This window comes from Pygocentrus nattereri, chromosome 12 (genome assembly GCF_015220715.1).
Source record: "Pygocentrus nattereri isolate fPygNat1 chromosome 12, fPygNat1.pri, whole genome shotgun sequence".
Taxonomy (NCBI): domain Eukaryota; kingdom Metazoa; phylum Chordata; class Actinopteri; order Characiformes; family Serrasalmidae; genus Pygocentrus; species Pygocentrus nattereri.
The window spans coordinates 31,423,673-31,438,672 of record NC_051222.1 but is presented as its reverse complement, the minus strand read 5'-3'; the positions used below and the strand labels follow the sequence as shown (position 1 = coordinate 31,438,672).

The 15,000-nt window shown below is 39.4% G+C and overlaps 1 protein-coding gene across 2 annotated transcripts in view; it reads left to right on the top strand.

Annotated features, from left to right (window-relative positions):
* Positions 1 to 13,692, top strand: part of cdc25d (cell division cycle 25 homolog d) — a 14,786-nt gene extending 1,094 nt beyond the window's left edge. Inside the window, exons 1-13 of one of the 2 annotated variants that reach the window (XM_017712795.2) lie at positions 24 to 439; positions 543 to 642; positions 1,449 to 1,561; positions 2,375 to 2,396; positions 2,478 to 2,514; positions 2,733 to 2,816; positions 6,502 to 6,645; positions 7,532 to 7,636; positions 8,711 to 8,773; positions 9,184 to 9,282; positions 11,078 to 11,334; positions 11,970 to 12,087; positions 13,236 to 13,692. In XM_017712795.2, the coding sequence (XP_017568284.1) occupies positions 430 to 439; positions 543 to 642; positions 1,449 to 1,561; positions 2,375 to 2,396; positions 2,478 to 2,514; positions 2,733 to 2,816; positions 6,502 to 6,645; positions 7,532 to 7,636; positions 8,711 to 8,773; positions 9,184 to 9,282; positions 11,078 to 11,334; positions 11,970 to 12,087; positions 13,236 to 13,373 (1,290 nt within the window). In that variant the 5' untranslated portion in view covers positions 24 to 429 and the 3' untranslated portion in view covers positions 13,374 to 13,692. Of the gene's footprint in view, positions 1 to 23; positions 440 to 542; positions 643 to 1,448; positions 1,562 to 2,374; positions 2,397 to 2,477; positions 2,515 to 2,732; positions 2,817 to 6,501; positions 6,646 to 7,531; positions 7,637 to 8,710; positions 8,774 to 9,183; positions 9,283 to 11,077; positions 11,335 to 11,969; positions 12,088 to 13,235 lie in introns of those variants that run through there. The other variant, XM_017712796.2, reaches the window with a different exon arrangement.
* Positions 13,693 to 15,000: the final 1,308 nt, after the last annotated feature.

Genomic DNA, 15,000 nt, shown 5'->3' with positions numbered 1-15,000 from the left:
TAAAGAATAACAGACAGCGGGCGTAGATGATTAGTTTCATTCAGTTCAACTTGTAAACGTCATTCTCTTCTATGCTGGATTTTTTCCATTGAAAAAGAGCAGCTGGATCACGTTTCCACGCAAACCTGGTGCAGCCCAGTCCGGGTCAATGAGCTCTTTGAATTGCAGTAGAACATCTTAGTACATTCAGCGAAGCAGAGCAACTGAAGTCCACAATAAAACACTGAAGCTCAAAAGTGAGCAACGGTAACCAATGACATTAAACCCAGTAAAGGGAACTCGGACCTAAATGTGAAGGACTGAAACGGAACTGAAGAAAAAAAGAAGTAGGTTTAATGACCTCACAGATATAATGGAGCATTTCATGTGTTATGATTTGAAAATGCTCCTAAAAGTAAAACTAAACCCAACAAAATTGTTCTTAAGCTCATGGAACTGTGTAAGTACAGTATGAACTATATGTTGTACGAGCTACAGTGAGAATAAACGACAGAAAAGATGCATCTTACAACCTGTTTATTTGTTTATTTATTTACTTTTAGCCTGTAGCGAAGTGCCATTTGGGAGAATGGAGGCTGTTTCAGAGCTTTCGCCCGTCTCTGAGCTTTCCAGCTGCATGCGAGGCCTCCTCTGCCAGGACAGGTAGGAAGTTGAATACTGTTTCTGTTTTAAAATACTGCACTGTTATTCAACATTATTAGCTAATTATATACCTATTACATACTTATTACATGGTAGTTACATGTAACAACCACAAGCCTATAATTTAGCTAATACTCATTTGTGTAATTATCCAGTAACTACAAGGTTTGTGGTTCAACTGCATTCATGGTCTCTATTGGTACATCAGTAAATCATAATAATAAGTACAGAGCTTAAGCATAGTGTGGTGCCAGATGGTTTATGGTGCCATAGGTGGTTGTTAAGGTTTCCCAGGTGGTTGCTTTGTTATTGCCAATCACTTGACATGATGTCTTCTAGTAGTTTCTAAGGTGTCTTGGTGTGGTGTGGTTGTTAAGGTGTTACCAGGTGATTGCTAGGGTGTTGTTAGGTAATTGCTATGGTATCCTAGAGGGTTGCTAGAGTGTAATTATCAGCTATATGCCGATTATTTGACCAGAATAAAGTGCTTGAGATGTTTTTAAATGTGAAAAAAAAACATTACATTGTTTTAAATGCATTCTACTGTCATGTAAATAATTCCTCAGATCACATTTGAATATTACATTTTGAATCATGAGAAAATTATGATGTTATTATGAGTATGAGGAACTGAAATGATGGCCACAGACCACCATCACAGCCCAAAGTTTTATTACACAGTTCTATAAAATAGGAATGCCATGTAAAGTACATGTAGTTACTGAATAATAAGGTTTATGTAAATGGGCCTGGGATGTTTTGCAGGCGTTAGAATGGAGTGTGTTTGTGCTTCATGCTGTTTTCAGTCTTTCTGAAAGCGGCGTGAGCCCCAGCAGGCAACTCGCTGTGACGCCCGAGCTGAACAGCCCTGAGAGAAATCAGAGAGACCAGAGAGGCCAACTACCAGAGACGCCAACAGGTCCAGACACGACCCCAGAGAGAGTAGTAATCGCTCGCTCCACCCCCCTCCCCCCAGCACTCATACACAGAGAGAAACCAGTGGGTTGTGCCTGGTTTACATGTTGAATTGTCTTCAGACAGTTCATGTTTTCCAGCATGTACATTTCATTTTTGTTCATCTTTATTTTTTAGAACAATCCCCCATAAGTAACCTAGAAAATACAGTCTGTCTGTAAAAATGATCTGTTCCAATAATGAGATCTGGAACAAAGACATAATAAATATTCATAATACTAATGAATAATAATCTACTATTCTGTAACTTCTGTAAATGATTCAGTAACTACTATAAATTATTCATTAACTGCTACAAATGATTCAGTAACTGCTATACATGATTCACAACTGATATAGATGATTCAGTAACTACTATAAATTATTCATTAACTGCTACAAATGATTCAGTAACTGCTATAAATGATTCACAACTGATATAAATGATTCAGTAGCTACTATAAATTATTCATTAACTGCTACAAATGATTCAGTAACTGCTATAAATGATTCACAACTGATATAAATTGTTCAGTAATTACTGTAAATGATTCAGTAACTGCTATAAATGATTCAATATCTACTATAAATGATTCAGCAACTGCTATAAATTGTTCAGTAATTATTGTAAATGATTCAGTAACTGCTATAAATGATTCAGTATCTACTATAATTGATTCACTAAATGCTACAAATGATTCACTAGCTACTGTAAATGATTCAGGGTCTCAGAAGGATGCTCAGTAACAGTGATCTGTATTAACTTATGTGTTTACAGTGAGCAGGAGGAGAGCTCAGAGGTAAATGTATTGATTTTCTAAAGTAAACTAAATGTTTTTCAGCTGAAAACACCAACTCACTATAATCTGTATTTCTTCCAGTAAGCTGTCACCACCTCAGAGACCCTCCTTGAAACTGGTAATATAAGAGTTCAGTCTCCTGAATTCAAAACTCTCATTTACATTCTTTTTATTAATGTTATATGATTTAAGTTATATACACACTATTATATATGCATAGATATAGGTGTGTGTGTGTGTGTGTGTGTGTGTATAGTATGTATAGTTATATACAGTGTTTACTACAGTCGGATGCTCTGCTTCACTCGGTCACACCTCTCTTTGCCGTGTGTGTAGCGGTGGCGGCGGGCTGGTAGTCTGAGAGGAGACGTGGAGGGTGATGAGGATGATGAAGATGAGAAGGAGAACACACAGAGGCGGGTCAGTTAATTATTTAGACTGTGCTGTAACTCACAGTTACTGATTAAAGTCATTCAGTAATCACAGTGTTTTCTGCAGCAGAGCTCAAAAAACCTGAGGAACGGGTTTCTGAGCACAGAGTTGTGACCATTTATCTTGTTTGTTGAGCGACTTTTAAACTGTTAGTTTGGCAAAAAATCAATTTAGACTTTCCCTCACACTTTTAAAATGATGTTAGTTTAAGGTTTAAACCACTAAGCCTATCATAACGTTTATGATAAATGCATCTTTTACACTGAGATTATTAGACAAATGTGGCTAATAAACAATAAACAAAGAGCTTATAGCAGTCAATTTGGCATTCTGCAGAATGTGTGTCTAAATCATCACATCACATTACATCACATATTACGTTGCATCACATTACACTATATCACATCACATAACTGCATCACACCAAATCACACTGCATAACATCACATTATATCACATCGTATCACATCGCATCACAACAAATCACACTGCATAACATCACATTATATCACATCGTATCACATCGCATCACAACAAATCACACTGCATAACATCACATTATATCACATCGTATCACATCGCATCACACCAAATCACACTGTATAACATCACATTATATCACATCGTATCACATCGCATCACAACAAATCACACTGCATAACATCACATTATATCACATTGTATCACATCGCATCACAACAAATCACACTGCATAACATCACATTATATCACATTGTATCACATCGCATCACAACAAATCACACTGCATAACATCACATTGTATCACATCGTATCACATCGCATAACACTATCACATCACATCACAACAAATCACACTGCATAACATCACATCGTATCACATCGCATAACACTATCACATCACAACAAATCACACTGCATAACATCACATTATATCACATCGTATCACATCGCATAACACTATCACATCACATCACAACAAATCACACTGCATAACATCACATTGTATCACATCGTATCACATCGCATAACACTATCACATCACAATAAATCTCACTGCATAACATCACATTATATCACATTTCATTACATCACATTACATCACATTACACTGTATCACATTGCATCACAACAAATCACACTGTAACATCACTGTGTAACTGCATATATTGCATTATATCACATTGCATTACATGACATCACATTACACTATCACATCGCATCACACCAAATCACACTGCATAACATCATAGTATCACATTGCATTACATCACATTACACTGTATCATATCACATTGCATCACACCAAATCACACTGCATAACATCATAGTATCACATTGCATTACATCACATTACATTACACTGTATCATATCACATTGCATCACACCAAATCACATAGCATAAAATCTCGTATCACATCATATCGCATCACAGCACATTACAATGTATCGCATTGCATCACAACAAATCACACTGCATAATATGACATATCACATCATATCGCATCACATCACAGTGCATTGTATCACATCACATTACATTATATAACATCACATCACACCACATTGCATCACAACAAATCACACTGCATCACATCACATTACATTGTGTCACGTTGTATAACACCAAATCACACTGCACGACATCACATCGCATCACATCACAGTGTGTTGCATCACATCATATTACATTGCATCACATAACATCGCATCACATCACATACAGGGTCAGGAACCACATAATCACATCTATTAGAGAGACTGAACTGCTCTACACAGTCTGAGGCAAGTGTGTGATGAATTACAGTGCATCCGGAAAGTATTCACAGCGCTTCACTTTTTCCACATTTTGTTTTGTTACAGCCTTATTCCAAATTGAATTAAATTAATCTTTTTCCTCTAAATTCTACACAAAATACCCCATTGTGACCATGTGAAAAAAGTTTTCTCGAGAGTTTTGAAAATGTATTAAAATTAAAAAACAAAGAAATCATATTTACATAAGTATTCACAGCCTTTGCCATGAAGCTCAAAATTGAGCTCAGGTGCATCCTGTTTCCACTGATCATCCTTGAGATGTTTCTACAGCTTAAATGGAGTCCACCTGTGGTTGATTGGACATGATTTGGAAAGGCACACACCTGTCTATATAAGGTCCCACAGTTGACTGCATGTCAGAGCGCAAACACCAAGCATGAAGTCAAAGGAATTGTCTGTAGACCTCCGAGACAAAATTGTCTCGAGGCACAAATCTGGGGAAGGATACAGAAAAATTACTGCTGCGTTGAAGGTCCCAATGAGCACAGTGGCCTCCATCATTCGTAAATGGAAGAAGTTCGGAACCACCAGGACTCTTCCTAGAGCTGGCCGGCCGTCTAAATTGAGCGATCGGGGGAGAAGGGCCTTGGTCAGGGAGGTGACCAAGAACCCAATGATCACTCTGTCAGAGCTCCAGCGTTCCTCCGTGGAGAGAGGAGAACCTTGCAGAAGGACAACCATCTCTGCAGCAATCCACCAATCAGGCCTGTATGGCAGAGTGGCCAGGCGAAAGCCACTCCTTAGTAAAAGGCACAAGGCAGCCCGTCTGGAATTTGCAAAAAGGCACCTGAAGGACTCTCAGACCATGAGAAACAAAATTCTCTGGTCTGATGAGACAAAGATTGAACTCTTTGGTGTGAATGCCAGGCGTCATGTTTGGAGGAAACCAGGCACTGCTCATCACGAGGCCAATACCATCCCTACAGTCAAGCATGGTGGTGGCAGCATCATGCTATGGGGATGTTTCTCAGCAGCAGGAACTGGCAGACTAGTCAGGATAGAGGGAAAGATGAATGCCGCAATGTACAGAGACATCCTGGATAAAAACCTGCTCCAGAGCGCTCTTGACCTCAGACTGGGGCGACGGTTCATTTTTCAGCAGGACAACGATCCGAAGCACACAGCCAAGATCTCAAAGCAGTGGCTTCAGGACCACTCTGTGAATGTCCTGGAGTGGCCCAGCCAGAGCCCAGACTTGAATCCGATTGAACATCTCTGGAGAGATCTGAAAATGGCTGTGCACAGACGTCTCCCATCCAACCTGATGGAGCTTCAGAGGTACTGCAAAGAAGAATGGGCAAAACTGCCTAAAGATAGGTGTGCCAAGCTTGTGGCATCATATTCAAAAAGACTTGAGGCTGTAGTTGCTGCCAAAGGTGGTTCTACAAAGTATTAAGCAAAGGCTGTGAATACTTATGTAAATATGATTTCTTTGTTTTTTAATTTTAATAAATTTTCAAAACTCTCGAGAAAACGTTTTTCACATGGTCACAATGGGGTATTTTGTGTAGAATTTAGAGGAAAAAGATTAATTTAATTCAATTTGGAATAAGGCTGTAACAAAACAAAATGTGGAAAAAGTGAAGCGCTGTGAATACTTTCCGGATGCACTGTATGTATGCACTTAGCCCAATGCTAGCACACTGCTTATTGCTGTACTTCCAATCCTTGTTAGCTATGTTAGCCTCATAGCTCCAGTGCCAAGCTAAAGAAGCAAAAAGCTTCAGACACTAAACATGTGGAAATGGTTCGTATGCACTTCACTGAGAACGTCCTGACTCTACAGTGCGGATTCTGTATTTCCTTTTTTCCTGCTTTAACGTTCTTTATGTGTCTCATGTGGAATTGTGGGTAATGTAGTGTTCTGTGCTGCAGAAACGAGTGCGTGTGAAGCTGTTCAGCAGCTCCAGTCCTGGCGCTGAAGAGGACGAGGCTGTGAGCAGAAATAAGAGACAGTATCACGGCTCTCCAGGCGAGAGCTCCAGTCACCGGAGTGAAGTAGAGCGGCCGGACCCCGCGGTACAGTGATGGACCCTAAGCATGCACACTGAAAAGGCTCTGTGGGGAATTTACAGAATTTCCACATGAATGAAATTTTCTTTAACACAGCTGTGTGATTTGGTTTACTTTGTTTTGCTGATAGTTGATGATGTAATATATTTGAGTCATGTGTGAAAGCTGTACACAGTTGAACCAGTTAAATTCAGCGCGGCACTTTTTCAGCATGTGTAGCTTCTCAACACTGCTTTACACTTCTTTATTATAGTACTAAATATAGTAATTTATGAATAATTCATTTTAATTATTAAATAATTATTAGTGGCTATTCATTCCATTACAGTAGTCAATAAGTCATTAAGAGTAGTCATTGAAAATGATAGAAGGCACAAAAGAAAAAAAAAAAATATATATATATATAATATATATATATATAAAAAATGGGTGCTGAATAACTTACAGTAATTACTGAATAATGTATAGTAGATAATGAATAATTTATAGTAGATAATGAATAATTTATTGTAGATACTGAATAATTAATAGTGGATATTGAATAATTTATAGTAGTTACTGAATAATTTATAGTAGATAATGAATAATTTATTGTAGCTATTGAGTAATTAATAGTAGATACTGAATAATTTATAGTAGTTAATAAATAATTAATAGTAGATACTAAATAATGTATATTAGGTACAGAATAATTCATAGTAGTTACTGAATAATTTACAGAAGATTTAGAATAATCTACAACGGTTTCAGGATATAATAGTAGACACTAAGGAAAATGTAGCTGTTCTCTGTTTTACAGTCAACAGGAGTCAATAGTTCTGTCTCTATATAAACTATTGTTTTACTTCAAGTCGGTCCTCAGTCTCTTTGTCTTCCCTCTCTCCTTGTCCAGTCAGTGGCGCTGTTCCAGCGACTGAGGTCCAGGAGAAAATCTGCACAGTCACACATCCCTGACGCAGCCCTCACAGACCAGCGCCTCATTGGAGACTTCAGTAAGGTAGAACCCACTGCAGTACAAGCTCCCTGCTGTTTATAAATGTCAGAGTAGTATTTACATCCTGAATGTACATTAAATCTGGAGCTTTAATACTGAAAAGCACAGGATGATCAGCTTAGGAGCTTTACAGCAGACGGAAAAACATCCTTAACATTCAGTACACAGACAGACAGACAGACAGACAGACAGACAGACAGACAGACAGACAGACAGACAGACAGACAGATACATACATACATACATGCATACATACATACACAGATAGACAGATAGACAGACAGATAGATACATACATACATATGCAGATAGATAGATAGATAGATAGATAGATAGATAGACAGACAGACAGACAGACAGACAGATAGATAGAAAGATATATATATAGACAGACAGACAGATAGACAGAGATAGGCAGATAGATAGATAGACAGACAGACAGATAGATAGATAGACAGATAGAAAGATATATATAGACAGACAGACAGACAGACAGACAGACAGACAGACAGACAGACAGATAGATAGATAGATAGATAGATAGATATAGACAGATAGATAGATAGATAGATAGATAGATAGATAGATAGATAGATAGATAGATAGATAGATAGATAGATAGATAGATATAGACAGACAGATAGATAGATAGACAGATAGATAGATAGATATAGACAGACAGATAGATAGATAGACAGATAGAAAGATATATATAGACAGACAGACAGATAGACAGAGATAGGCAGATAGATAGATAGATAGATAGACAGACAGACAGATAGATAGACAGATAGAAAGATATATATAGACAGACAGACAGACAGACAGACAGACAGACAGACAGACAGACAGACAGACAGATAGATAGATAGATAGATAGATATAGACAGACAGATAGATAGATAGATAGATAGATAGATAGATAGATAGATAGATAGATAGATAGATATAGACAGACAGACAGACAGACAGACAGACAGACAGCCAGCCATGTTGATATGTACATTAATGTAATGTGACACTTGTTATCAGTAGGAATGTGTGTTCAGCTGTGATAAATAACTTGGATTTTTATAGCAACATGTGCTTCCCGTTGATTGTGTGGACCATCAGGACCTTCGCTGTGTTTCGGCTCAAACTGTGAGTGAACTGCCTTTCACACAAATGCCCTGTTACCTCTTACTGTTCTCTACAAACACGTACAGGGGTACATTAGCATAGCTAAGAACAGGTGCAGCAGGCTCCCAAGAGGCACCCCGTCTCAGTGGTGGCCCTTTCATCAGCAGACCACAAGTTCAGTTCCTGCTGCTGCCACAACCACCTGTGTCCAGGAGTCCAGTATATCATAACTGTCCCCTCTCTCTCGGTGGGTGTGATGGCCCCCCCATCAGTCTTGTTAATCAAAGCAAGGCATTTAACCCAAAGCTTATTCTGCAAAGTGGGCCATGTAAGCTGGTTCTGAGAAACCAGTCACGTAGTATCTTTTGAATGCTGAACGTGCACTTGGATTCAGACATAAATATAGATGCATTACCTGTGTTGTCCTGCAGGTGGCAGCTCTGATCAGAGGTCAGTTCAGCTCTGTGGTGGAAGACTTCCTCATCATAGACTGCCGTTACCCATACGAGTATGAAGGAGGACACATTAAGGTGATAGTTTGATGAAAAATCTACCAAATGTTCCCCAATACAGTCAGTCAGCCGAGACGTGTGAACTCTGAGGTTTGATTTTAAAGTAGCACTCAAGCTATGAGGCTAATGGAGCCAACAAGTAATGGAAGCATCTATACACCAATTAGCATCGTGCTAACTGCATGTCTAAATCATTACACACCCACGCGGAGTTGAACATAAATGATGAACTAACCTAACTTTGTGTAAATAGAGCACAATATAGAAATATGTCCACATATGCAGTCGAGACTGACGCGGCTTTTTTCTGAATTTCTGCAAACACCATTTCATTTTATAGTAAATGAGTTTGGGCTGGTTTATGTTTATGAACAGACGCCTACAGATCAACATAGTAAAGGAGCTCATCTGTGATCCTGAGTTTAAAGCCAGTTTTTATTCAACTTAAACTTGGAACTAAGTTGTAAATAAATCTGAAACTGAAACTTTGCTTGTGTGTAAAAAGTGATTTCAGAGCCACTCGGTTCTCCCTGATGGAAACTGTTTACCTTCAGTGTTTTGTGCTTCTGATCATTTTAATAGACGTCAGCGTCACTAATTAATGACGTTCTATTAAAAGACTGGTTTACCAAGAGAGACGCTGGAGGACTTTCACCTGAAATGAGTTCATGAAGCCAGTCTGGTTATAAAAATGATAACAGGACCAGATCAGAGCCAGAATTACTCTTTTAGTACTTTTACTTTATACTTAAGTACATTTGAAGGTAAATACTTTAGTACTTTTACTCAAGTGGAGGTCTAAAGGGAGGAACTTCTACTTTTACTGGAGGAATATTTTACCTTGGGTATCTTCACTTTAACTCAAGTACATGAGTACAGTACATACTTCGTCCACCACTGCTGTTTTCTTTAAAACCGAACGAAAGTACTTGCACAAAAAAGCACAGCTAAAGACAGTAGTAACAACCCTTTATGAAGCCGTGTTTATAGATAAAAGTAAGTCGCAGTGTCAGAAGCCACATAAGCTGGTCTTACAGCTTAATGAAAAATGTGTAAATTTGGTATTTTTAAAAGTATCGCTTTAAGTTTTACTGAGTTTGCTGGTTCGGGTCCTGTCCAATGCAATGTCCACCAATTAGCATTGTGCTAACTGCATGTCTAAATCATTACACAGCCATGTGGAGTTGTTAAGTGACCTCTAATAGGCTTCATTATGTGCTTTCCGACACTGTGTGACACACTGTTTTCTATAAAACTCAACAAAAGTACAATAGCATCACTAAAGACAGTAGCAGCAGCCATTTCTACAGCCATGTTTATAGATCACAGTATGTCACAGCGTCAGAAACCACATAAGCTGCTCTTACGTTTGGAGAAAATTGTGTAAATCTGACTTTCCACCATAGTGTAGCTTTACGTTTTAATGAGTTTGCTGGACCTGGTGCTGCCCAATGTAATGTATATCGATTAGCATCATGCTAAGTGCATGTCTGAGTCATTACACAATTAGCTCAAACCACGTTTGTCACATAATCTCTAATAATCTCTAATAGACTTGGTTAGGCGATTTATAACACTGTTTATAACACGGTATGACTGTTTTCTATAAAATTGAACAAAAGTACATTAGCATAGTGGACAGCAACCCGTCATCAAGCCGTGTTTATAGATCGCAGTATGTCACAGTGTCAGGAACCTCATAAGCTGGTCCTTCCTTTGGAGAAAACTGTGTAAACTTGACTTTTGAAAGTATCGCTTTAAGCTTTACTGAGTTTGCTGGTTCGAGTCCTGTATGTTATCGTTTTCCACTCAGGGAGCGGTGAACCTGTACACGGAGGCTCAGATCCACCAGGCTTTCCTCCACAGCTTCACCATTTTCCAGACTTCTCCTGAGGCCCCGCGTGACCCCTGCAGCCCAGGAGGGGCCTTCCCGCTGGGCGTGCAGGGCCTGGGCAGTGGTGGGGGAACGTGGACGTCTGCGGCAGTAGGAGAAGTTAAAGATGGAGGATCGTCACCGAGGAAGCTGATCGTGTTCCACTGCGAGTTTTCGTCAGAGAGAGGACCACGGCTGTGAGACTCGCTAACCCGCTGCACACACACTAGTGTCAGCTCACTTCTGCTGCCGTCCACATTTCAGAGTAACAGTGCAGACAACAAAATCATGAAATAGCACATGGTGACCAAAAGAGTGTTAAACAAAGCAGTCTGAAGAGCAGCTCTGCGTGACCGATCACGATGTTGTGGGCTGCTTAGTAGCCTTTGAACAAGGTGCTCAACCCTCACTGCTCCAGAGACGCCGTATCACGGCTGATATGTTGTCATGATAAATGGACTAAAAGAAATGACCCAAAATGACTTGGAAGTCTGGTTCCATTGAAAAAGTAAAGTAGGCTTTTCCCTTCTCCTGTAAAGTTACCATTTACAGGTCTTCTGACAGACCATATGTATACACACACACACACACACACACACATATTTATTTTTGTGTTTTGTGTTCTCTGTAGAGGATCTCATTTGACTGGGGGCAAACAAACTACTACAGATACTACTGTACATGCCTACATCAGTCAATCCACTTTTATTTTCAAGCTTGCCAGTTTTCTCAGTTTCCATGACCATTGAACCCATAGAAATTATTATTATTATTGTTATTATTATTATTATTGAGTCAGTGTCTCAGTGATTGCTGTGTGATGTGTTTGTAGGTGTCAGTATCTGCGTGAGTTGGACCGTGTTGTAAATGCTCAGGCTTATCCTCTACTCCTCTATCCTGAACTCTACCTGCTGCAGGGAGGATACAAACACTTCTATACCTGCTGCCCGGTAACACACACACACACACACACACACACACACACACACACACAGTCTGTCTGTCTATCTATCTATCTATATATATATATATATATATATATATATATATATATATATATATATATATATATATATATATATATACATATGTGTACACACACATACAATATCTCACAAAAGTGAGCACACCCCTCACATTTCTGCAAATATTTATACTTATATCTTTTCATGGCACAACATGGGAAAAAAACTCAACGCACAGCTGTAAATGTCTAAACAGCTGGCGACACAAGTGAGTGCAGTTTCATAAGAGGCTTCCTTCTGGGACGACGGCAATGCAGGCCGAGTTGATGCGCTGTGCGGCGTATGGTCTGAGCACTGACAGGCTGACCTCCCACTTCTTCAACCTCTGCAGCAATGCTGGCGGCACTCCTGTGTCTATTTTTTTAAGCCAACCTCGGGATATGACGCCGAACACATGGACTCAACTTCTTTGGTTGACCCTGGTGAGGCCTGTTCCAAGTGGAACCTGTCCTGGAAAACCACTGTATGACCTTGTGCCAATGTGCTATAGCTCAGTTTCAGGGTGTTAGTCTTCTTATAGCCTAGGCATCTTTGTGGAGAGCAACAATTCTATTTCTCACATCCTCAGAGAGTTCTTTGAGCCAGTATGAGCGACTTGTACCCAAAACACCAAATTTAACAGCCCTGCTCCCCATTCACACCTGGAACCTTGTAACTCTAACGAGTCACATGACACCGGGGAGGGACAAATGACACAATTGGGCACAGTTTGGACACGTTCACTGCGAGGTGGACTCTCTTGTGTTGCCAGTTATTTAGACATTGATGGCTGTGTGTTGAGCTCTTTTCAGAGGACAGTAAATCTGCACTGCTATACAAGTTCTATAAACGTAAACAATCAAATTTGATGAGGCCTGTAGTATTTACTGTTTACACTGTATATTGAGTTATCTATATTTAACATTAAAGCTTGTGTCTATTGAACACAGTGCATAATTACAGGCAACTTAAAAACATAATTATTCAAAACATAATTCATCTGAGGCCACATATTTCCTCAAATAGTTTGAATAAACTAAGCTTATCAGAATCCACAGTCTCTCAGTATCTCTCTCTCTCTCTCTCTCTCTCAGGAGCTCTGTGAACCTTGTGCTTATGTGCCGATGCGTCACCGGGACTTTAGAGAGCAGCTCCAACGATTCAGCAGGAATAAGCGCTCACATCATCGCAGACGGCCAATCAGAGCTCAACAGAGGACGGCACGCTTTTAACGCTGACCATGAGCTGCGAGCCGGCCTCGTTCACATCACATCACATTAAAGGTGTCTGTTTGCAGTGCAGACAGTCTGTTGTGTTCTGTAGTGATTTTGACAGCCCTCAGCTAATAAAGACACCACTGTCTTTGCTTTTTCTTCTGTGGAGTAAACACTCTCTACAATGTCAGTGCTGACCCCCCAGAGTAAGACACTAAAGTGGGGACTCTACACACAAGCTTTATTTTGACTCTCTGACACAATATTGTTATGTGTTGTCAATATATTCCAATACACTTGGAATGTGTTTTCAATAAATTACATATGAACCACCTGACTTGTCACTCAGTCACTCAGTCAATCCGTCACTCGCTCATTCACATTTAGCAGGCTTTACATTCTCCAAAAGAGGGGGCCATTAACACTTTATAATGGCTTTTGGTGCTTCATGAGAACAGCGCTTTGCATCAGTGACACTGCGTTCTTGTTGTTTTCTATGGATCCACTTAACCAGGAAAATAAAAAAAGTCAGGCACATAAAACCCACTAACTGAAATGTAAGCCTTAGTTTTTTAGTGACAACAAACGCTCCATAGTTCTATTTATTGAACTGCAGGTGATTTCAATGGTGGTTTAATGACAGCAAAACCTTCCTAACAGTTGAATGGCACTTTTAGAGACTTGGTGGTCCTGTGGGGCAGCCACATCCTGCAGCTGTGCAGCTGCGATTTAAAATACACTTGTATTTTCTCTCAGGAAGGTTCACTGCAGCTCCTGCTGTTTGAAACTTTGTAAAAGCAGTTGTTTGAAACTTCATAATTATTGCCCTAACAGCGGAGATGAAGGTGGTTCGTTAAAGCCACTGCCTGATTTATGAAGGTCAGCGTCCTTGTCTCCTTTCATTTGTGTATTCTCTGATGTTGATGGATGACTGAAGGGTGTTTGGCCTGCATGTCACTTCATATTTAGACCCCAGTGTGGTGGAAAGGCATGGCTTGCCACTCAGGTGATACGAATGAGACTGTATGAGAAATTGGGTATTGTCCATAAGACTTCACTGAAAGATTATATTTCTCTCATGTTCGTAGATTCATAGGCACCGGAAGTCATGAAGTCATGCAGCATTATTACGAGTCTATGCAATTTTTATATATTATATAATATAATTTTAAAATAAAGCAAAGTTATTTTAACAATTACACCTTCTTGATGCTCAATTCAGCAATAATGGTTTTTAAATCAATTACACAGAATTCCAAGCACCACAGACGAGCTCGTCCCCACAGTCATGTGTCAAGGGTGAGTGACATATTTTGAAGTAAAAATTATGTTTTTTCTGCACTTTTAACTGCAAATGTCTATACATGACTATGGAGTATATGATTTAAATGACATAAATAAAATAAACACCAAATACATATTGCAAAATATATAATGAAAGTCCCCAGGAGTCGTGTCACTGGTGTTACCGCATAACAAAAAATCTCTTATTCTGAGATAAAAGTCACACCGATGACATCACTTGACTTCCTTTTACCTCTTTTCTGTGGATCTATGACATAAAGGACAGGGTGAGTCCACTGTGACTTTTCAGTGATCAGAAATTTTCTCATTTCGCTCATGATTTCATATGAAGCCGGCATCA